Source organism: Phyllobates terribilis, unplaced genomic scaffold (assembly GCF_046119375.1).
Source record: "Phyllobates terribilis strain yellow unplaced genomic scaffold, ASM4611937v1 Scaffold_1__5_contigs__length_1240528914, whole genome shotgun sequence".
Classification (NCBI taxonomy): Eukaryota; Metazoa; Chordata; class Amphibia; order Anura; family Dendrobatidae; genus Phyllobates; species Phyllobates terribilis.
In genome coordinates, this window is record NW_027362761.1 from 706256102 (window position 1) to 706281159 (window position 25058).

Genomic DNA, 25058 nt, shown 5'->3' on the forward strand with positions numbered 1-25058 from the left:
TATCCATGAGCCTCGTTCTGACGCTCCATAGACTTCCATAGTAAAAGCCACTTCTGGGTCACACAGAGCACAGTGTGACTCGGAGAGTCTGAGGAGCGGTGACGTCGCTGGATCCCAGAGAGAGCGCGGTAGCTGAGTATATTAATACACTCACATTACACACCATACACACATTCAATGGAAAGGACTAGGCACAGGAGTGCTTCAGCGGCTTGGCCCCACTGCGCTGCACCTGTGCTTGTTTTGATCAGTCCTCCAGTACTGTGAGACACCCACTTTTTACACAAATATCTAAACCCAGCACAAGAGGGAAAGAGTTGCATTTTTTGAGTAATTGGGAGTCTGTGCACATGCACTTTTTATGTCCATTTATAGTGTACAAGGTGCTGAGAATGGAGGCTACAGAAATCCCTAAGGAGGGTCTGATACTGAGCACCCCAGCACGTCTCACCCGGAAAGGACAGCAACCTAACCATGCGCATTGGTTGTCGGGCGCTGATCCCGTATTGCGCATGCTCTGACCGCGGCTGACTTCCACTCCGGCCGGAGCTGTACCGTCACATGACACAAGACGGGTGATCCAGTGTCGACGTCACGTGACTTTGTTAGTGACGTGTCCGGTGCGTGTGGTCGAGGGGAGGGGCCGATGCAGGAAGTGGCGACGTCTGGGGCTGGAGTCATTACTACGGTGGCCGGTCAGCTGGTGAGTAGAGATGCCGTGTAGTGGTGCCGCCGCCGCCGCTCATGGGAGACATGACTTCATGTAGCGGTGCCTGAGGGAGCCGCATTGCCTGTGCTGCCCGGGCGGAATGGCAGGGTGTAGGCAGCGTTGTGTGTAGTACATGGCATGTGTGACCCCAGATGGCACATACTGCTGGTTGGGTGTGTTCTCCCACCAATGAGCCAGGACTCCTCCTGAGGTATCTGGCCTGGCACGCAGCCCCCAATCCTGGGCAATCATTAGGGGAAACTAGGTTGAATTTGTACTACTTTCACTCAATAGGGGGCAATATTCTTCCTTTACATCCCTACCATAGATTTGTGCTGTTTGGTGGCAAGCTTAGCAGCCACCCTTCCTCCCCAAGCCGCTGCTCCGACACTGTAGCCATGCTCCCCTGGTGACATCTCAAATGCAGTGCATGTAACCGCTGCAGCCAATCATTGGGCGACCTAAGGGCTCGTTCCGACAGGCGTCTTCTACAGACGTGTGCTATCCGGGCCACACGCTGACCAATGGGAGGCAATAGGCTGTTCAGGTGACATCTTTTCTCAGGCCGACTCTTGCAGCATGTATCATGTTTTCATTTGCTGTAAACCATAATCATCAACATTAACAGAAATAAACACCTGAAATAAATCACTCTGTTTGTAATGACTCTATATAATATATGAGTTTCACTTTTTGTATTGAAGAACTGAAATAAATTAACTTTTTGATGATATTCTAATTTAGTGAGATGCATCTGCATGACTGGTATTTTAAAAATAATTTCAATGAAAAGGGGAACACAACTTAATTTTTTTTTTTTGTGATTGTAAAATAAAATGTGAAAAATAGACTTGTATTTCCTTTTTTTTCTTTACATTTTCCCTCTGATATTAGAAAAAAAGGAATACAATAGTGACATTAAATCCTAAAAAACTATTTGAATATCCAAATGTCAACATTTTAGAGCCGTTAAGAGTGTATGTACTTAAAACAAAAATGTGCCTTGTCATCATAAAATGTTTAGTTTCTCTGCAAACTTTTTATTAAAGACCCGCTTTGTTTTTGTTCCTATGGACTTTTATAATGTATTTATTGGGGTCCTATTTATTTATTTTTCTTTATTGGTAGAAAAGTGCTGTGGAGTAATAGAAAGAAAACCTGACCAGTTCTCCATCTTTTCTCTAGCTAGAGTACTCTTATGTTTACCCCCCCATTGCCATTGTCCCCGCTGTTTTATCTTTTCTCCTCCTCATTCTTATCCTTTTGTTTTATAAGCCTGTTTGTTGACTGCCTCCTTTTCTTTTATTGTATGCTAAAGTTAATTATCAAAGGGAATTCTAATGATTTATGTAGGCAAAGACAAGCGGAGATCAATCATATGTATTAAGAATGGCACAAGACTGATTAAAGTGGCTGCCCCAGGTGACAATCAGGGACAATCTGTCACTTAACACAAGGATTTGTGGTAATGTGTACATAACTGAGCCATCCTTGATTGTACCCCAGTACTCTAGCCTTATCACCAGTGCATCAGGGGTTTGTGGCGTCTGATACAGACCTATTCAAATCTAGGAGCCCTGAAGGCTGTCTGGTTTCAGGGTTGGAGTGCTATTACTTTTGCAGGGCTTCACTGATTACTAGTGTTGAGCATTCCGATACTGAAATATCGGGTATCGGCCGATATTCGCGGTATCGGAATTCCGATACTTAATTCCGATACTATTGCAATATCGTATACCGGAATCGGAAGTTCCCATAATGCAATGAGACATTTTCATTTTATTCAGCCAATGAGGATCCTAAGAAGTGTGGGCACATCCTGTTAGGCATGTAGGCATCTTAACTAATGGCATGGCTGTGATTGGCTGCTGAAATGATGTCATGATGCACTATAAAAGCCACCGCCGCCATTTTGAGCTCACTCTGCTGTGAATTCAGTTAGGGATAGGACGCTGTTGTTCTGAGGGACAGTTTTAGCTACCTATTTGCTCTATACTGCTTTACCCAAGCTACTTTCTAAATCACTGTGCCTTGCAGTGCTAGTGCACAGTTCCCTGTGCTGTTCACCGCTATCTGCAAGGTCTGTGTGTGTGAGTGCAGCTCACCCTGTAGTGTGTGCTTCAGCCAAGTCTGGTTGTAGTGCACTCAGTGTGTGTCACTGCCTCATACATTGTCCTTTTTTGCCAATTCATAATTTTTCCTGATATCTCCTATTAGTGTGGTGGTTCCATCTGTATTCAGCTAAATTGGTTCCAAACACACTATATAGGAGTAGATAGAGAAATTTTTTTCCGTCTTGCAGCACTAGTGCACAGTGCTCTGCATCTGTACTGTTCACCGCTGTCTGCAAGGTCTGGTGTGTGAGTGCAGCTCACCCTGTAGTGTGTGCTTCAACCCCGTCTGGTTGTAGTGCACTCAGTGTGTGTCACTGCCTCATACATTGTCCTTTATTGCCAATTCATAATTTTTCCTGATATCTCCTATTAGTGTGGTGGTTCCATCTGTATTCAGCTAAATTGGTTCCAAACACACTATATAGGAGTAGATAGAGAATTTTTTTCCGTCTTGCAGCACTAGTGCACAGTGCTCTGCATCTGTACTGTTCACCGCTGTCTGCAAGGTCTGGTGTGTGAGTGCAGCTCACCCTGTAGTGTGTGCTTCAACCCCGTCTGGTTGTAGTGCACTCAGTGTGTGTCACTGCCTCATACATTGTCCTTTATTGCCAATTCATAATTTTTCCTGATATCTCCTATTAGTGTGGTGGTTCCATCCATATTCAGCTAAATTGATTCCAAACACACTATATAGGAGTAGATAGAGGAGCCTTTCTGCAGCATTGGGCCCTGCAGCCCCAGCCAGATTAGTATTAGCCTATTTTTTGCAGCCTCATCTATTGCATTGTAGGTTACCTTCCTACATTGTAATAGCTACAAAAAGTTTGTGATACTATCGTTATTACATCTTTAGGCACATCCAGTGTCTTTTTGTGACAAAAAAAACCTAAATAAAGTTCACCAAACACTCCACTTTACAGTTGTGTAGGCCACATTAGCTCATATTAAAGTCTAGTCCACACTTTATAAAATTAGTGTTTCTTATACCTGTTAGCAGCTGTTCAGGAATAAGCACACTAAGCCCTTAGTACTTTTCTGCCTATCTTTATCAGTCTACCAAGATGAAGAAGGCAGGGAGTAAGGCATGTGGTCGTGGTCGTGGGCGTGGGCGTGGAGTTTCTGCAGGGAGAGGACGTGAGGATTCTGTGCCTGCAGGGAGAGGACGTGGGGATTCTGTGCCTGCTGCGGGCACCAGTGACTCAGCATCCCCCAGTTTTACCAGGGAACAGTCCTTTATGCGCAGCTTTGTAGGAGCTAGCCGTACCCCACTGCTGCGCGAGGACCAAATTGAAGCCGTTGTCGGATGGATGGCAGCTAACGCATCGACTTCAATTAGTTCCAGATCCTCTCAGGTCCTGAGCACTGAAGAGCACCCATCTGTCTCTTCACCACCTGCCAAATTGCCCAGGCAGTCAGAGAGCCCTGGACAGGAGCCATCTCTACTTCTGTTCTCTGAATCTCTTGGCTTGGAAAGAGGGGGCCAGCCAAGCAGAATTCGAGAATTTGAAGAAGAGGTAGTATGCAGTGATGCGCAACCGTTTTGTCTCTCTGAATCTGAAGAGGCGGGTGGGCCAGTGCCTATGGTCAGCAGCACACCTCAGTACGCATCTGATGATGAGACTCAGGTGCCACTTTCTGGTGCGTACTGTGCTGTCGAGACTACCCAGGAGAAGCAGTTGTTTGAAGAGGGTGGTGTAGATGATGAGGTCCTTGACCCATCATGGCGTGAGGGACAGGAAGGTAGTGGGAGCAGCTCTGAGGAAGAGATTCCCCGAACGGCCCAAAAAGGAGGGAGAGGGAGGGGGCAGACTTGGTTGCCTGTAGCCTCCACTTCGGCACCCATTAGGAGCATGGCTCTTCCAAAATCCAAAGCGGGCGCTCCCAAGACTTGCAGTGCCTGGTCCTTTTTTGACACAGTTGCAGATGACATTTGCTTTGTCAAATGCAAGCTGTGTAATCAGAAGGTGAAAAGAGGGAAAAGTGTCAGCAACCTCAATACCACAAATATGTGGAAACATGTGCGGACCAAGCACGTGGTGGAGTTACACAAACACACTGAAGACCTAGGCCAACCTACAGCGCCACCTACCACCTCTTCAGCTCGTGTTGTAGCCTCTTCCTCCAGCTCACACACAGCTGGTTCGGCTTCCTCACAGGATCGCCATGGAAGAATCTCTGGCACTGTTGTACAGAGACACAGTGTAATTCCACCCACAGCACCACTTTCCCAGTCATCCTCACACTCCCAGGCCAGTCTACAGCCATCGTTAGCACAGGCATGGGAGAAAAGGCGCCCATACTCGGCAAACCACCCCCGAGCACAGGCTCTGAATGCTGGCATTGCTAAACTACTGGCCCTTGAAATGCTATCATTCAGGCTGGTGGAGACTGACACATTCCGTAACTTTATGGCATTGGCAGTCCCACAATACAACGTGCCCAGCCGCTTTTATTTCAGCAGGCAAGCCGTCCCTGCCCTGCAACATCATGTGGAGGGAAAAATTAAACATGCGCTACAAAACGCCGTCAGTAGCAAGGTCCACCTGACCACTGATGCGTGGACCAGTAAGCATGGACAGGGACGATACCTTTCCCTCACTGCCCATTGGGTAAATGTTGTGGAGCCGGGTACAGATCTTGAGAGTGGCGCTGTACGTGTTCTGCCAACTCCAAGGATTGCAGGAATCCAGTCTGTACACATTGACTCCTCCTCATACTCCAGTTCCTCTGAATCAGCGCTGCAGGAGCCGTCACGGTCTACCTCCACATCGACCCGTGAACGGTTACCTGTTATGATGACCGATATGAGCACAGCCGTGGCCAAACGTCAACAGGCCGTATTAAAATTAATTTCTTTGGGGAATCGAAGCCACACAGCGCAGGAGCTCTGGAATGCCATCAAGCAGCAGAGTGACGTGTGGTTTGTGCCAGCGAATCTCCAGCCAGGCATGGTAGTGTGTGACAATGGCCGAAATCTGGTGGCAGCTCTGGGCCTAGGCAACCTCACTCACATCCCATGTCTGGCACATGTGCTCAACTTGGTCGTGCAGAGTTTTTTGAGGGACTATCCGGATCTTGATGCACTGCTTCACAAGGTCCGCATAGAGTGCGCTCACTTGCGGCGTTCCAGCAATGCAAGATCACGCATTGCAGCTCTGCAGCGCCGATTATGTCTTCCGGAACATCGCATCATATGTGACCTACCCACCAGGTGGAATTCAACGTTACATATGTTGGAGAGGTTGTGTGAGCAGCAGGCAGCAGTAATGGAGTACCAGCTGCAGCAGGCGCAAACAAGTCGCAGTGCGCGCCGTTCACACTTCACCACCACTGAGTGGGCCTCTATGAAGGACATTTGCCACGTTTTGCGTGCCTTCGATTATTCCACGCGGATGGCGAGTGCAGATGATGCACTAGTCAGCATGACTATCCCCCTTATCTGCCTGCTTGAAAAAACACTGCAAGCACTAAGGGACGAGGTTTTGGAAGAGGTGGAGGATGAGGAGTCACAAATGCCATCTGCTTCTCTACAGTCTGCGCAACGTGGTTCCTCACAAAGGCCTAGGCAGGGGACACTTTGTGAGGAGGATGAGGAGGAGTCAATGGATGAGGAAGACATCTGTCCAGAGGAGGGAGGTACACAATGCTCTAGTAGTCAGTATCTAGAGCGAGGGTGGGGTGATGCAGAGCAGGCAGAGATCACGCCTCAAGCAGGGGACAGCGTTTCTTGGCCAGTTGGCAGTCTGCAGCACATGGTTGATTTCATGCTGCAGTGCCTCAGAAACGACCGCCGCATCGCCCACATTCTCAACACGGCTGATTATTGGGTGTCCACCCTCCTAGATCCTCGCTACCGGGACAACTTACAAAGCCTCATAACACCATTGAACCGGGAGCGTAAAATGCGGGAGTACCAAGACGCACTGGTGCATTCCATCATGTTCTCCATTCCAACCGAGAGCAGTGCTGCTAGTGCTTTACAAAGCAGCTCAGTGCGTCGAGGCAGTGGAGGAAGCTCTGCACAAAGAGGGAGCAGAAGCAGCGCCTCAGCACAAGGCAAGACCAGTATGGCCGAAATGTGGCAAAGTTTTGTGTCCCCGCCGCCACAAATGTCTACACCATCACAGACAGCTCCAGTCAGCAGGAGGCAACGTTTCCGTCAGATGGTGACAGACTACATGTCTTGCCCTCTTAGTGTACTCCCAGACGGCTCTTCTCCCTTCAAGTTTTGGGTCTGTAAGCTGGATACATGGCCAGAGCTTAGTCAGTATGCACTGGAGGTGCTAGCTTGCCCTGCTGCTAGTGTATTATCGGAACGCGTCTTTAGTGCCGCAGGTGGTGTACTAACAGACCGTCGCATGCGACTATCCTCCGATAACGTTGACCGGCTTACTTTTCTCAAAATGAACAAGGCCTGGATCTCTCATGAATTTGCCAGTCCTCTTCCAGAATAAATAATTGGTTGGCAACAGTATCCAGGTCTCCTGTTCTGTTCATGTTTCTACCACCTGAACTGTAATCCCTGAGCTCCAACACCGCCAGTTGGCGCTCGGAAGTGCCGTCTGCACAGTCAACACTTGCTGCCGTGTTATTGGGGTTCAGTAACGTCAGCTGTTCTCCTGCTGTGCGGACGGCAATTTCTCCTGATTTGTCCACATCCACTGTACTACACATTTTAAAGTTGCTCCAATTACTCCTCTGGCTCCTCTGTTTTCATTCTTATCCCTGGGCTCCAGCACCGCCAGTTGGCGCTCGGAAGTGCTGTCTGCACAGTCAACACTTGCTACCATGTTATTGGGGTTCAGTAACGTCAGCTGTTCCCCTGCTGTGCGGACGGCAATTTCTCCTGCTCTGTCCACATTCTCACTACTACAGATTTTAAAGTTGCTCCAATTACACCTCTGGCTCCTCTGTTTTCATTCTTATCCCTGGGCTCCAGCACCGCCAGTTGGCGCTCGGAAGTGCCGTCTGCACAGTCAACACTTGCTGCGGTGTTATTGGGGTTCGGTAACGTCAGCTGTTCCCCTGCTGTGTTCACGGCAATTTCTCCTGCTCTGTCCATATTCACTGTGCTACTTATTTAAAACTTGCTCCAATTACACCTCTGGCTCCTCCGTTTTTAGTATTTACCCTGGGCTCCAACACCGCCAGTTGGCGCTCGGAAGTGCTGTCTGCACAGTCAACACTTGCTGCCGTGTTATTGGGGTTCAGTAACGTCAGCTGTTCTCCTGCTGTGCGGACGGCAATTTCTCCTGCTTTGTCCACATCCACTGTACTACACATTTTAAAATTGCTCGAATTACACCTCTGGCTCCTCTGTTTTCATTCTTATCCCTGGGCTCCAGCACCGCCAGTTGGCGCTCGGAAGTGCCGTCTGCACAGTCAACACTTGCTGCGGTGTTATTGGGGTTCGGTAACGTCAGCTGTTCCCCTGCTGTGTTCACGGCAATTTCTCCTGCTCTGTCCATATTCACTGTGCTACTTATTTAAAACTTGCTCCAATTACACCTCTGGCTCCTCCGTTTTTAGTATTTACCCTGGGCTCCAATACCGCTAGTTGCTGCTCAGAAGTGCCGTCTGCACAGTCAACGCTTGCTCCAGTGTTATTGGGATTCAGTAACGTCAGCTGATCCCCAGCTGTGTGTCCGGCAAATTCTCCTGCTTTGTCCACATCCACTGTAGTACGGATTTAAAACCTCCTCCAAATACACCTCTGGCTCTTCTGTTTTTAGTATTTACCCTGGGCTCCAGCACCGCCAGCTGGTTCTCGGCAGTTCCATTGGCTCTTGTACCTTCTGCTACCCATCCGGGTTCCAGTACCGTCAGCTGGTTCTCGGCAGTGTCTTTGGCACGGGTACTCCCTCCTGCCCAGCCTGGTTCCAGCACGCCAGCTGTTTCCGGGTAGTGTCAACGTCACTTTGCCTCCAATGCGTTGTCCTGTCGTGTTGCGGTCGGGTTAGCCGACTCTATGGTGCCTGCAGTTTAGGTGACTCCTATGTGGGCTGCGGGATCTGGCAATGAAGGCTGGTTCCATAGTGCCAATAGGACAAGCACCCTCTGTAGGACTGTGGGTTTTGGTAACTGCGGCCGGCTCGCGGCCTTGAACTTTTTTTTTACATGGGTACCTTCTGCTACCCATCCGGGTTCCAGTACCGTCAGCTGGTTCTCGGCAGTGCCTTTGGATTAGGTGCCTCCTTCTCGGTATCCAAGTTCCACCAACGTCTGCTGGTCCTTGGTAGTGCTTTCTGGCACAGGTACCTCCTGCTTAGTAACCGAGTTCCAGTAACATCAGCTGGTCCTCGGTAGTTCCATTGGCTCTTGTACCTTCTGCTACCCATCCGGGTTCCAGTAACATCAGCTGGTCCTCGGTAGTTCCATTTGCTCTTGTATCTTCTGCTACCCATCCGGGTTCCAGTACCGTCAGCTGGTTCTCGGCAGTGTCTTTGGCACGGGTACTCCCTCCTGCCCAGCCTGGTTCCAGCACGCCAGCTGTTTCCGGGTAGTGTCAACGTCACTTTGCCTCCAATGCGTTGTCCTGTCGTGTTGCGGTCGGGTTAGCCGACTCTATGGTGCCTGCAGTTTAGGTGACTCCTATGTGGGCTGCGGGATCTGGCAATGAAGGCTGGTTCCATAGTGCCAATAGGACAAGCACCCTCTGTAGGACTGTGGGTTTTGGTAACTGCGGCCGGCTCGCGGCCTTGAACTTTTTTTTTACATGGGTACCTTCTGCTACCCATCCGGGTTCCAGTACCGTCAGCTGGTTCTCGGCAGTGCCTTTGGATTAGGTGCCTCCTTCTCGGTATCCAAGTTCCACCAACGTCTGCTGGTCCTTGGTAGTGCTTTCTGGCACAGGTACCTCCTGCTTAGTAACCGAGTTCCAGTAACATCAGCTGGTCCTCGGTAGTTCCATTGGCTCTTGTACCTTCTGCTACCCATCCGGGTTCCAGTAACATCAGCTGGTCCTCGGTAGTTCCATTGGCTCTTGTACCTTCTGCTACCCATCCGGGTTCCAGTACCGTCAGCTGGTTCTCGGCAGTGCCTTTGGATTAGGTGCCTCCTTCTCGGTATCAAAGTTCCACCAACGTCTGCTGGTCCTTGGTAGTGCTTTCTGGCACAGGTACCTCCTGCTTAGTAACCGAGTTCCAGTAACATCAGCTGGTCCTCGGTAGTTCCATTGGCTCTTGTACCTTCTGCTATCCATCCGGGTTCCAGTACCGTCAGCTGGTCCTCGGTAGTTCCTCAGCTTTCTTGTACCTTCTGCTACATTTCCAAGTTCAAGCTTTTTGAAATGGTTCTTGGTAATCACTCTGGATCTCCCTGACGAGGACCCTGAAGACGAGGACCCTGAAGACCAACCCTAAGAAGACGAGGACCCCGAAGACAATGACCCTGAAGACGAGGACCCTGAAGACCACCCCGAAGAAGACGAGGACCCTGAAGACCACCCCGAAGAAGACGAGGACCCTGAAGACCACCCCGAAGAAGACGAGGACCCCGAAGACGAGGACCCAGAAGACCAACCCGAAGAAGACGAGGACCCCGAAGACGAGGACCCCCGAAGACGACGACCCTGAAGACCACCCCGAAGAAGACCAAGAAGATGACCCTGAAGAAGTTGACCAAGAAGACAAAGAAGAGAAGACAAGCACCAAGATACAGAAAAACAAGAGACAGAAAACCAAGAAGCAGAAATACAAGAAGCTGCAGAACAAAAAGCGGAAGAACATTAAGCATAAGACTAAAAATCAGAGCAAAAGATAATATCTAAATTATAAGCAGAAGATGACTAAGCAGTGTATGGGGGTGAGTCCGTTCCTCCTCGTGGTGCCCCTGGAAAAGACCTGCTGCTGCAGGCCAAACTGAACGCGGACAAATCCTGTTGTAAATCTTTTGTGACGGGCAGAACGAAAGGTGTAATGTCCAACCTTTTATAGATAACAACTACAGGAATGCCTGTCACAAATAAGAATATGATGAAGAAGAAGAATATGAAGAAGATGAAGAAGTAGAATATGAAGAATGTAAAAAAAAGAATAATACGAAGAAGGTGAAGAAGAAGAAGGTGAAGAAGAAGTGGATGAAAAAGATGCTGAGGATGATGAAGGAGAAAGTGTGGGAGAAGTAAAAAAGAAGGTGAAGAGCATGGAAGTAGTGAAACATAAATATCTGACAAAATATAAAAATACTTAACATAGTTAATATTTCCGTAACTCAGAACATAATAAAAAAATATTAATTCCTGCTATTCCATTTGACTGGGCTAAACCTCTATGCCTTTATTGTCTCCCCCACCTCCCCCAATACATTCTACATTATTCTTAGTTGTTTTCCTTCATGTAGAAATAACCTACAAGGAAAGAAAGGGTTTATTTTAATTCCGATATTTATGTCCCATTGACTTGCATTGGTTTCCGGTATCGGAATCGGCGATATCCGATACTTTTTCGGTATCGGTCCGATCCAATCCGATCCGATATTTCCCGATATCGGAAGGTATCGCTCAACACTACTGATTACTGTAGACTTTAGGAGCGGCTACATACACACCATGAGCTGCTTTCTACTGAATTGCTGAAGTTTAACCTGTTCTGTATTGTAAAGTGTTAGCACATTTTTGTCATTTTAACATATTTTTTTTTTTATAATAGTAAGTAGAAGAACCACCGAAGGAAAAATCATCAGAATTATGGAGGTTAGTATGCTAAATCTTTGCATGTTTTGCTAATTCTAACTACAGAATACAACTGCCACATTCTCCCTTCATTCACTGAATACAAGCTCCATAAACTGACTTGTTTATTCTGTCGACTCAGTCAGGTAGGGCGGCAGTTTGGAATATGGTTTCCTGTTCCTGAACCCCCATTAGTAAAGGAAGTGGTATAGATGATAGTGCGGTAAGTTAATTGACCTAAATAAACAGTGAAGTAACATCAGTAGAGTCTGCATGATTGACGGAAAAAAATGGCATTTTCACAAAACGACTGACACCTTGTTGGAGCCTAGCAGACAGGATTAAAAGTGGGGTCCATCATGTAATGTAACAGAGCGGTGAAAAAGGGTATGGATTGCACATCCAAATATAATTGAGCTACTGCCTCTAAAAGAAAATTTGTATAATGCATTTGGCAGGATTGTTGTGTTTTTCTCTGCCTGGGTACTTTTTGTCTCTGAACTGGACTTCAACGTGCTCCATATTTTTTCCAAATGAGAAACTGCTGCCAAAAGGGTATAGCTTTAATATTTGCATCTAGAAGTGCATGTAAAATAGAATCTGTAACAATCTAGAATTAAATATCGCCATACAATTGTGAATGCAAAATCACAAAAAATAACCAAAGTACTGTATATATAAAAAGATAACAAAATACAGAGGCTTGTAAAAGGAGAAGGCTATAAGAAGATAGCAAAGCATTTTCAAGTTGCTCTTTCCTCTGTTCGAAATGTAATTAAGAAATGGCAGTTAACAGGAACAGTGGAGGTCAAGATGAGGTCTGGAAGACCAAGCAAAATTTCAGTGAGAGCTGCTCGTAGGATTGCTAGAGAGTCAAATCAGAACCCCCGCTTGACTGCAAAAGACCTTCAGAAAGATTTAGCAAACTCTGCAGTTGTGGTACATTGTTCTACTGTTCAGAGACACCTGCACAAATATGGCCTTCATGGAAGAGTCATCAGAAGAAAACCTCGCCTGCGTCCTTTTCATAAAATTCAGCGTCAGAAGTATGCAAAACATATCTAAACAAGCCTGATGCATGTTGGAAACAAGTCCTGTGGACCTATGAGGTTAAAGTAGAACTCTGACCACAATGATCAAAGGTATGTGTGGAGAAAAAAAGAGCACAGAATTTCAGGAAAAGAACATCTCTCCAACCATTAAGCGTGGGGGTGGTTCAATCATGTTTTGGGGTTGTGTTGCAGCCAATGGCACGGGGAACATTTCACGGGTAGAGGGAAGAATGGATTCCCTGAAATTTCAACAAGTTCTTGATGCAAACATAACACCATCTGTAAAAAAGCTGAAGTTGAAAAGAGGATTGCTTCTACAAATGGATAATGATCCTAAACACACAAAATCCACAATAGGGATTGCGAGCACCTTGACAAAAGCAGCCAAACATTCTTTACCTTTTCATTGGCTCTTTGTCATTGTTGAACCTAAATCATGCCTGTCGTTTTTTTGAGCTTTCCAAAATGACATAACATTAATTGATAAGTCAGGTCCTTGTCTTTGATGCAGGCTCAGGAGCTTGTCCCCCTGAGGTTAACCCTTCAAATGTACACCCGGCGCAATGACTTGTATGAAAGAAAGTCAAGTGCATGCCCAAGTTTTGCAGAGAGCTGGTGATGGATGACTCAACATGATTTGCAATTGCAAGAGACTATCATACCCACAGGGGCATAACATGCTGAGCAGGATGCCACACCTAGTCTGAGGAAAAAAAATGCCCAATGTACTAGCCAAAAGATTAATTAACATATGATAAACAGACTTTAGCTTATCTTTAGAAAAAAGTAATTTTAGTGTGTTAAATATAATAAAGGGCTTGTTAGGCAGGGAATTTATAAAAGAATAGATGAATGCTGGTGATTTGGGGGGCACAGGTGACCTGTCAGGTTCCCTTTTAATGCAATGTAAATAATCACCTGCTAGATATAAGGAGCTGTTACTAGGAATTTAACCACTTCGCACCAGAGCCTGTTTTTGCTTTCGTGACCGGGCCAATTTTTTCAATTCTGACCACTGTCACTTTATGAGGTAATTACTCTGGAACGCTTCAACGGATTCCCCTGATTCTGAGAGAGTTTTTTCGTGACTGTACTTCATGATAGTGGTAAAATTTCTTCGATATCACTTGCGTTTATTTGTGAAAAAATCGGAAAATTTTGAAAATTTTGCAATTTTCAAACTTTGAATTTTCATGCCCTTAAATCAGAGAGATATGTCACACAAAATAGCTAATAAATAACATTTCCCACATGTCTACTTCACATCAGCACAATTTTGGAACCAAAATATTTTTTTGTTAGGAAGCTATAAGGGTTAAAAGTTGACCAGCGATTTCTCATTTTTCCAACAAAATTTACAAAAACATTTTTTTAGGGACCACATCTTATTTGAAGTGACTTTGAGGGGCCTTTATGACAGAAAATACCCAAAAGTGATACCATTCTAAAAACTGCACCCCTCAAGGTGCTCAAAACCACATTCAAGAAGTCTATTAACCCTTCAGGTGCTTCACAGGAATTTTTGGAATGTGGAAGAAAACAATGAACATTTAACTTTTTTTTCACAAAACTGCTACTTTAACCTCAAATTTTTAATTTTCTCAAGGGCAGCCCCAAAATGTGTTGTGCAATTTCTCCTGAGCACGCTGATACCCCATATGTGGTGCAAAACCACTGTTTGGGCGCACGGCATGGCTTGGAAGGTAAGGAGCGCCATTTGACTTTTGGAATGGAAATTTGACTGGAATCTATAGCGGACGCCATGTTGCATTTGGAGAGCCCCTGAGGTGCCTAAACAGAGGAAACCCCCAACAAGTGACCCCATTTTGGAAACTAGACCCCTCAAGGAACTTATCTAGATGTGTGGTGAGCACCTTGAACCCCCAGGGGCTTCACAGAATTTTATAATGTTGAAGTGTGAAAATAAAAAAACACATTTTTAACACAAAACTGCTATTTTAGCCTCAAATTTTTAATTTTCACAAGGACAGCCAGAAAAAATGGACCCCAAAATGTGTTGTGCAATTTCTCCTGAGCACGCCGATACCCCATATGTGGTGCAAAACCACTGTTTGGGCGCACGGCATGGCTCGGAAGGTAAGGAGCGCCATTTGACTTTTGGAATGGAAATTTGGCTGGAATCGATAGCGGACGCCATGTTGCATTTGGAGAGCCCCTGAGGTGCCTAAACAGAGGAAACCCCCAACAAGTGACCGAATTTTACAATCTACTCCTCTGTATAAATTAATCTAGTGGTGGGAAAATAAGTAGATAGGTAAATGGTCACTAAACCCATAGATGAATTCCCAGAGAGGTGTCATTTCCAAAATGGGGTCACTTCAGGGGGGATTCTGCTGTTCTGGCACTTTTCAGAGGTGCTAAGTACCAGAACTAAAGAATCCCCCCTGAAGTGACCCCATTTTGGAAATGACACCCCTCTGGGAATTCATCTATGGGTTTAGTGACCATTTTAACTCAATGGATGATTTCCAGAAACAAGCACGCAATGGAAGGTTTAGATTCTGGAGAACCCCCCCCCTGGAAATTAAGTGAGCTCTACTCGAATGTGTCATTCACTAAATGAACCAAATGTTTGAATGACAAATTGGGATACATTTTTACAGTTTAAAAACGTGGTTCTGTGTGGAAGATTTTAAAGCATAAGGCTGGCAATGATGGGCATTGTGGGCAATAGTAGCGGGTATCACGCCTCATTCCTCTCTTAGTACATACACGACATCTTTTCTGGGGGTTCCTTCTTGTTTCCGTTGCTGGAATAAGTGCAATAAAATGTCGCTCAGTGAGTCTTTTCACATCCTCAGATTCTAATGGATCAGCGGGGCTAACACTTTGAAAGACAAGATTTTCAATTACCTTTTCTTGATCATCAAGAAAAGGATCTGAATTTCCTGCTTTTTTGTACAACACAAAAGAATTGTATGTGGCCACCTGAAACAAATAAATAACCAACTTTTTATACCAGGTATAGGACTTTCTTGATACCTGGTATGGCTGTAGAACCTGGTCTGCAAGGTCCACACCCCCCATGTGTTTGTTGTAGTCAATGACTGACACAGGTTTTTGCTTCGGAGTGGTGGATCCTAGTTCTACAGTGGCCCTTGTGGCATCTGTGTGGATCGAGCTGAGGACAAAAATATCCCTCTTATCCCTATATTTCAGGGCAAGCAGCTCTCCGTTGCATACAGCCCCTGACTGCCCCTTTTGAAACTGTTGGTTGACCAATGGTTGTGGAAACCCCTGACTGTTTTTACGGATGGTCCCACAAGCCCCGATGTTGTGTTCAACCAGACTTTTAAATAGGGGTATGCTGGTGTAATAATTGTCCACATATAGATTGTAGCCTTTTTGAAAAAATGGACTTATCAGCTCCCAAACAATTTTTCCAGATGTCCCCAGATAGTAGGGCATCCTGGTGGGTTTAGTTTGCTATCTTTCCCCTCATGTATGCGAAAAGCTTATGTGTATCCGGTTGAACTTTCGCACATTTTGTAGATCTTTATTCCAAACCTTGCCCTTTTAGATGGGATAAATTGCTTGAGGTGCAGTCTTCCTTTGAATTTTACAAGGGACTCATCTATAGAAATATTTTGTGTTGGGGTGTAGAGGCTTAAGAATTTTTCTGACAAATTTTCAATGATGGGTCTAATTTTATATAACCTGTCATATTCTGGGGCATTTCTGGGCAGGCATTGACTATTGTCGTTAAAATGCCAAAACCGCATGAGCATTTCATAACGGGTCCTAGGCAGAACGACTGAAAACATAGGGGTGGCTTGAACAGGGTGGTTGGACCAGTAGGATCGAGTGCTCGGTTTTTTAACAAGCCCCATGGCAAATGTAAGTCCTAAAATTTTTTTTATTTCCGGGACATTAGTTGGTGTCCATAAATTTGCCCTAGCATAGTAACATCGGGGATTCTGGCTTATGAATTGGGATGCATATAAATTTGTTTGCACGACAATATGCTCTAGCAAGCTGTCTGTAAAAAAACAAATTAAAAAAATGAATTGGTCCAAAATCTTCCACCTCCACATTTATACCAGGAATGGCTTTGAAATCAGGGCTGAATGGAGCAGCCGAATCCGAAGCCTCCCATCTGGGAAATGCTAGATCATGTGGCAAAGCCCCTTGTACACTGGCGTGCGCCAATTCACTGGTAGCAGGGACAGCGCTTGTACTGGGCAGTGTTCCCTGATTTGGAGGCGTTTCTCCAGTAGCGCTATTTGCCCCTATTGCTGTACTGGTCCTTGGGCTTGAGGATGGAACAGAATCACTGCTCATTTCTGAGCTCTGTGTCGCCGCTACTAAAGCCCTCAAAATCCATATCTCCATCTGAGATTGCACTGTCATCAGTGTCAGAACATAGCAGGGCATACACCACCTCTGCGGTATAAGTCTGATGGGCCATTTTATTTTTATATTTTTTGACTGGACTGAACGGATCGGACTGGACTGACTGATCGGACTGGACTGACTGATCGGACTGGACTGACTGATCGGACTGGACTGACTGATCGGACTGGACTGACTGATCGGACTGGACTGACTGATCGGACTGGACGGACTGATCGGACCGGACGGACTGACCTGACCGGACGGACTGACCTGATCGGACCGGACGGACTGACCTGATCGGACCGGACGGACTGACCTGATCGGACCGGACGGACTGACCTGATCGGACCGGACGGACTGACCTGATCGGACCGGACGGACTGACCTGATCGGACCGGACCGGACGGACCTGATCGGACCGGACCGGACGGACCTGATCGGACCGGACCGGACGGACCTGATCGGACCGGACCGGACGGACCTGATCGGACCGGACCGGACGGACCGACCTGACCGGACCGGACGGACCGACCTGACCGGACCGGACGGACTGACCCTAACCTTACTTTCTTTTTTGATTTTTATTTTTCATTTTCACAGTGGCAAGGCTGACAGCTCTTGTCACAGTGTTTCTCCTCTGCTCTCTCACTGAGATCAGAGGAGAAACAATGTATTTATCAGGCAGATCGCCCGGGAAAGTTTGTTGCTAAAACAAACTTCCCTGGTGATCTCTCTGATTGGCTGGTGTGACGCTGACGTCATCGAGACCTGAGCCAATCAGGTCTCGATGATGTCAGAGGTCACAGCACCGGGATCCCCGCCGCTGGTAAGGTATGTGGGGGGTCCCGATCGCCGACCACCGGCTGTCACTATCTTTTAAATGCCGCGATCGCTATGGATCGCGGCATCTAGAAGATAGGAACAGGTTAACATCATGGGGGCCTGATCCAATCAGGTCCCAATGATGCCACATGTCAGAGCTATCGCTCTGAACCGGTACCGCAGCGCTAGCAGGACCCTGGGGGTCCTGAGCGCTGTGGGACCACCCACCGTTTTTAAACGTTGGCGCTGCACAGAGCCCAGGCAGCGCCGACGTTTATGTACATTGGGCGGTCGGGAACCGGTTAAAGCTGCTGCTTGGTGTGGTAGTGCGTTCACTGATGTACGCAGTATACTGTCATAAGCACTATACGTTGTTTTCTAGGTTTACGTTCGGTATAGAGAATTTATTAAATCATACAGTGGCTTGTGAAAGTATTCACCCCCATTGGCTTTTTACCTATTTATTACAGGTTACAACCTGTGTTTAAATACTTTTTGTAATCCGATTTGTGTGTGGTGCATCAGCACTAAATAGTCTAAAAGTTGATGAAGTGATGTGAGAAAAATAGACATATAAATTAAATTTATGGGATCAAATAACTAAAAATTGGCATGTACATATATATTCACACCTTTTGCTATGTAGCCCCTAAAAATTTCTGGTGCCAATTGCTTTGTGAAAGGAAGTCCACCTGTGTGCAATATAAGCATTACATGGTCTATCAGTATACAAACCTTTTCTGAAAGGCCACAGAGACTGCAACACCATTAAGCAGGAGACACCACTAACCAAACAACAACATGAAGACCAAGGAGATCTCCAAACAAGTCGGGGACAAAGTTGTTGGGAAGTACAAGTCTGGGTTGGGTTTTAATAATAAAAAAAAAAATCGCAATCTGATGATACCCTGGAGCACCATCAATCCATTATCATCAAATGGAAAGAATATGGTATCACAACAAACCTGGCAAGAGAGGGCTGCCCACCAAAATTTTCAGCTCGGGCAAGGAGGGAATTATTCAAATGGGTAGCACAGAGACCAAAGGTAACCCTAAAGGAGCTGCATAGTTCCCAAGCAGAGACTGGAGTATCTGTCCATACGATCACAATAAGCCGTACACTCCATAGGGGTGGCATTTATGGAAGAGTGGGTAGAAAAAAGCCTTTAAATTGTGTCGCTCATTTTCAGTTTGCCGAAAGACATGTGGGAGACTCCCCAAATATATGGAGGAAGGTGCTGTGGTCAGATGAGAACAAAACTCAACTTTTTGGCCACCAAGGTAAACGCCATGTCTGGCGCCAAACCAACACAGCTCATCATCCCAAGAACACCATCCCCACAGTGAAACATGATGGTGGCAGCATCATGCTGTGGGGATAGTTTTCGACAGCAGCGACAGGGTAAATGGTCCGAGTTGACGGAAAGCGAGATATTCTTGAGCAAAACCTGTTTCAGTCTGTCGGTGATTTGAGACTGGGACAGCGGTTCACCCTCCAACAAGACAAATACCCAAAGCATACTGCTAAAGCAACACTCAAGTGGTTTAAAGGGAAACGTGTAAATGTTTTGGAGTGACCTAGTCAAAGCCCAGACCTTAATCCAATTGAGAATCTGTGGTCAGACTTGAAGATTGCTGTTCACCAGAGGAAGAAACAATCTGAAGGAGCTGGAGCAGTTTTGCCTTGAGCAATAGGCAAAAGTCCCAGTGGCAAGATGTGGAAAGCTCGGAGACTTATCCAAAAGCGACTTGCAGCTGTAATTGCCGCAAAAGAACGCTCTACAAAGTACTGACTTGGCGGGGGGGGGGGGTGTGAATAGTTGCGCACACTGAAGCTTTCAGTTATTTTGTCCTATTTGTTTGCTTCACAATGAAAAGAAATCTAATGTTCACAATTGTAGGAATGTTCTTTACATGAACTTATGCAAACCCTCAAACCCCCCACCCCCCCAAAAAAAAAAAACGAATTCCAGGTTGTGATGTAGCAAAACATGAAAAATGCCAATGGGGGTGAATACTTTTGCAAGTCACTGTATATTTTAAAATGCATTTTCAGATGTAAATACTATTGGTTGCAAGAAGCTGACTTGGAGCAAACCAATATTTGTTCTTGTGTATACTTATCGAGAAGTGTTTAGCAGCAGCTTATTCCCCTTTTTTCTATTTAAAGCGCACGTCAGCAGGATTGTGCTCAGTAAACTACATACATTGTCAGGTGGGTGCTGTTACACTGATTAAAATGATACCTTGGAAGTCGGAATCCATCCTGTGGTTCTTGTGTAATCTTTACTTTCAATTTGGAAATAATGATATGCTTGTGCTTCGGGGTGGCGTGTGGGGTGGGCGCTATCTTGTGTTCTGCTTAAATATTCATCTGCATGCTCTTATGACAGGTCACTTTGCCTTCACTGACCTGCCTCCTATTCTACATAATGCATCTAGTAGTGTGGGGCTAGGTAAAATAGGAGGCAGGTCAGTGAAGGCACAATGAGCTGTCATAAGAGCATACAGATGAAAATATGTAAGCAGAGCACCATATAGAGCACCCCCCCCCCCCTCCACAGGCCGCCCCAGAGCACGAACATATCATTATCTCCGAACTGAAAGTACAGATTACACAAGAACCACAGGACGGATTTCATCAACCAAGGTATCATTTTACCCACCTGACAGTGTATGTAGTTTACTGAGCATAATCCTGCTGACAGGTGCGCTTTAATGTGTGTGGGGGAGAAGAAATAGCTGTTGGCGAAAGATTGTCGGCTGACAGGTAACTTAACTAAATGGCCCACCTTAATGTGCTGACAATAAATGGATAAATTATGACCACCTAAGGCCGGTTTCACTCATCTGTGTTTCACAGACTGGTTGCCTATGAGAGGCTATTGAGTTTGGGTCAGGAGATCCGTGACTGTCTGTACTACGACTGTAAAACAAGGATATGTGAATCCGGCCTAATGGTTGAAAGATTAAATGGCTAGTCTGATAAGAATGGCTAGTTAGTATTTTTACTACTTCTATTTTCCTTTTGCTCTTTGGTGTACAATTCTGTTTATTCTTGCAGGTGTGGTGCTTCTCATGTCTACTGATATTTCTGGTACCTGTGGTTTTGAGTGGTGAAGGAAATGGTAATATTACAGTCCCTAGTTCAACAGTTACCACAAATTCTTCAATCACAAAACCTACTCAAATCACAAAAGCTACCCAGTTATCCTTCTGGGGAAACATTGAAATGATGCAGCGAGCCTTCTATGTACTGATTGGAATTAGTGTGTTGGCCGTACTCTACTTTGTGATCCGAACTTGTAGGTAAGAAATGCTTACTCCTTACCGTATACACCAGATGTCAGTTTTTACTTCCCATTGTAGAAAAGATCTTTTATTAAAGGGGTTGTCTGGGCTGAACTGAAAATTCTGTAGTCAGAGATTGGCTAATTGTGACGGCACACTGTAACATTTCCCCTTTATTTCCCATGCTGGTGGGTGGACATGTGACTGCATGGATATGATTTGCATAACTGTGGTCACAACTAGTCGCATAGCTTCTCTCAAAGGAAGAGAATTGAGAGATGTGCAGGAGTCTATTCGGCATGTGACCGGCCATCTGCCCCTTGGGAAATATAGTAGAATCATGGCAATATGTGCAGAGCTGTCACTATTCAGCAGTCTGCAGTCACATGGAGTGACTGCAGACTTTTCCTCTCAGACTTAAATAATCCTTTTAAATCATATAGTATAAAAAAGATTTACAGATGTCCTCTGTTGTATATTTGTCACACTTTTTTTTTTTTTTTTTCTAATCAAAAGTGTAATATGGAACCTTAGAAAGCTCGCATCATGGCTCTTCTCTTTATTTGGTTTTATAGGAAAGCTACACCTTTGGGGCATTCATTATTTACATACATGTAGATGGGGTTAAAACAAATTATTCCGTTTCTCCCATGACAGCACCACCTGAGAGAGGGTATCTGCCCATCAAGGACAGGAAACCTACTGAATAAAAGGGCGGTTACATCTCCTCTGCATCAGTTTAGTTTCCTGTCCTTGAAGGGAACTTCTGTAGAGCAGTGCTTCATGTTACCCAGGCTGGGGGGTGTCCAAGGATGGTAGATACCATCCGGTCTGGAGATGTGCTGCTGGCCAGGAGATCGGCGGCAGTGGTGTGCAGGCGGGATCCTTTTAATAATGTCCCTGGCCAACACGCTTCCCGGGACTGTTTACGCTGGGGTCTGCCTGCTGGCCTGGCCAAGCGTTCCGGGTTATGGCTCCGGGTCTGCGCAGGTAGGCTAGACGGGGGGGACCTCCGGTGAAGTGCGCCGGGATCGCGCATGTGCGGTTCCACTGGTGTTCATATCTGGCGCGCCCGATGACGTAGCGCACCGGAAAGCAGGGCTTCCGGGTCTGCGCAGGGTACATAACAGAAAGTGTCCGGTGCGCCCTGATGACATAGCGCGCTGGAAACTGGGTCGCCCGAGTCTGCACACGCGAAGGGCGCTGAACAGGGAGTATCCGGCGCTCACTGAAGATTATAGCGGCATTCCGGGCTGCGCATGCACAGAGCCAGTGTGATCTCTCTGCGCAAAGCGCGGTGGAAAACTTTGACCCGGATATCCAGGGGAGGGGGCGGACTGGAGGTGGAGTGACGTCCCTAAAGTATAAAATAGAGGGAAAGCCGCTGAATGGCTGTGCCTGTACATCTTATCTACAACAATGGATCAAGAACAGCAGTCACCTGAGCGGCAGCAGCAGTGGCAGTAGGATAAGCGGCAGCAAGACCAGCCAGAGGAACAGGGCAGGTCGTGAGTCCACCACCTCCAGGAGAGAAAGATCATGTGAACTGATCCAGCCTCCATCTCCGGTACCCTAGACTGAACGGCACAGTGGTGAGAGATCTTCGTGAAAGTTCACCATGCTAAACAGGTCCCTTTCTCTGTGTATTTTTCACTAGGGAAGGCCCACGAAATGTAGCGCCAAACAGAATAACAAGGAATGTGCGCTGTGTGGGGTTAATCCACCCAACACATAAACCCAGGGCAGAGTCTTCTGGTATATTAAAAAAACAAAACCAATCGGAGGAAACCCCCTGGTTCAATATGGACCTAAAGTCTATCATCAAAACTGAAGTTAGAGAATACCTTAAAACCCTAATTGAACGGAGAAAGGGAAAGAGGCCAAAACATCAGACATCAGTGTATAGTGATAAATGTTTTATAAGTGGTAGTTGTGTACTAACATACTGTCTGGAGGTCCTCTCATGCCCTGAAACCCAACTGATGCGGAGGAGAGGTACCGCTCTTTTATTCAGTAGGTTTCCTGTCCTTGGTGGGCAGATACCCTCTCTCAGGTGGAGCTGTCATGGGCTCTGTAAAATCCCGTTACCGGTAAGTAAGATATTTTTTTACATTTGGATTTCATTAATAATTTTGAACAAGTTGGTTTCTCCAGTCTTTTCTAAACTGGAGAAAGCAGGCATTGCAGGACCTTAGGTATCCATGGTTACGTCCACTGATAAAGTTACAGTTATCTAGCTGCTAGTGTTCGTAACCATGGATACCTAAGGTCTTGCAATGCCTGCACATGAGGAAGGCGATATAGCGAATCAGAAAAACTATACTACTTTTCTATTTGGAGGTATTTGCTAATATTATTATTATTACACCTACTACATATTGGGATAGGATCTTGGAGATGGGAATACCCCTTTAAGTGCCCATTCACATTAGACATTTCAGCAACCACTGTCAACTCTGTATATGGTTTTCCTGACTGTCTCCAAACTTCAGTTGTCAGGAAAATGGAGACTCAGATATTTGGGTTCCAACTTACACAGTGCTTTATTTCTACAGAAGAGGGGTCAGGCAGTGGTTTATTCCCCTCCCCTTATTAAAAACAAACAAACAAACTAGTGAGTATACCTTTGTCTAGGGCAATAGGGAAGAATTAGCGGTCATCCAATCAGCCGTAATCTATTGAAGGCGTTTGTGCACCATTAAACTAAATGACTGTCTTGTAGAAAATCTGTAACTAGAAACCAATCAAATGAGTTTTTGAAACATGTCTGTCTAAAATGTTACAGAGCCCTCTTATAATACACACTAGATGGTGGCCCGATTCTAACGCATCGGGCATTCTAGCATATGTCTCCCGACCCTCCTTTATAATGCCCCATGCAGGAAGTCACATCCCCCGTATATAATACCCCATGCAGGATGTCACATCCCCAGTATATAATACCCCATGCAGGAAGTCACATCCCCCGTATATAATACCCCATGCAGGATGTCACATCCCCAGTATATAATACCCCATGCAGGATGTCACATCCCCCGCATATAATGCCCCATGCAGGAAGTCACATCCCCCGCATATAATGCCCCATGCAGGAAGTCACATCCCCCGTATATAATACCCCATGCAGGAAGTCACATCCCCGTATATAATGCCCCATGCAGGATGTGACCTCTCCCCCATATAATTCCCCATGTAGGATGTCACCTCTCCCCCTCCATATAATGCCCCATGTAGGATGTCACCTCACCCCCCCCCCCCCATATAATGCCCCATGCAGAAAGTCATATCCCCTGTATATCCATCCCCCCATAGTGCCCCATGCAGGTCCCCTATGGCCCCATACAAAAAAAAAAAATCCAATACTCCCCTCCCTTCTCAGCTGCTTCTCTGGACTCCAGCGTAGCCGGCATGTTGACGCTGTGCGCTGTGACCGGTCAGGAGAGAGCGCAGTGTAAAGACGTCACCGCGCCCTCTGACCTGAGACGTCACAGCATCAGCGGATGACACAGGAGCTGCTGCGGAGGCACGGGGAGGGGTAAGTATGACGCCGGTGCCGGGGTCCTGATTGAGCGGGGGGGGGGGGAGGAGAGGGGAGAGGAGGGGAGGGGTAAGTATGACGCCGGGTGCCGGGGTCCTGATCGAGCGGGGGGAGGGACGGGACGGGAGGAGAGGCGAGAGGAGGGGAGATGAGGGGAGGGGTAAGTATGACGCCGGTTGCCGGGGTCCTGATCGAGTGGGGGGAGGGACGAGAGGAGGGGAGGGGCGTCACACTTGTCCTCGGGAGATAAGCGGCCTTAGCCGCTGATCTCCCGACGATAGCCGCATGTAGGTCAGCGGCGCCTGCGGTCGGGGGACTTATGCTGCGAGTAGCCGGCTGCATCTCCCGGCTGCATCGCCGCTGACCTCCGTGCCGCACATGAGCCACTAACGGCCGCCATGTTTTTCAGAAATGCCGCATCGCTGATTGGCCGCGGCCGGACCAATCAGCGACCCGGGATTTCCAGGACAGGCAGACAGGCAGGCAGACAGACAGACAGGATAAG

At 46.6% G+C, this 25058-nt stretch overlaps 1 protein-coding gene across 2 annotated transcripts in view; it reads left to right on the forward strand.

Moving 5' to 3' along the window:
- Positions 1-591: 591 nt before the first annotated feature.
- The window catches only part of FAM174C (family with sequence similarity 174 member C), a 38623-nt gene continuing 14156 nt past the window's right edge, over positions 592-25058 (forward strand). The window contains exons 1-3 of one of the 2 annotated variants that reach the window (XM_073686109.1): positions 592-703; positions 11472-11515; positions 20789-21033. In XM_073686109.1, coding sequence (XP_073542210.1) covers positions 11510-11515; positions 20789-21033 — 251 coding nt within the window. In that variant the 5' untranslated portion in view covers positions 592-703; positions 11472-11509. Of the gene's footprint in view, positions 704-10626; positions 10957-11471; positions 11516-20788; positions 21034-25058 lie in introns of those variants that run through there. The other variant, XM_073686118.1, reaches the window with a different exon arrangement.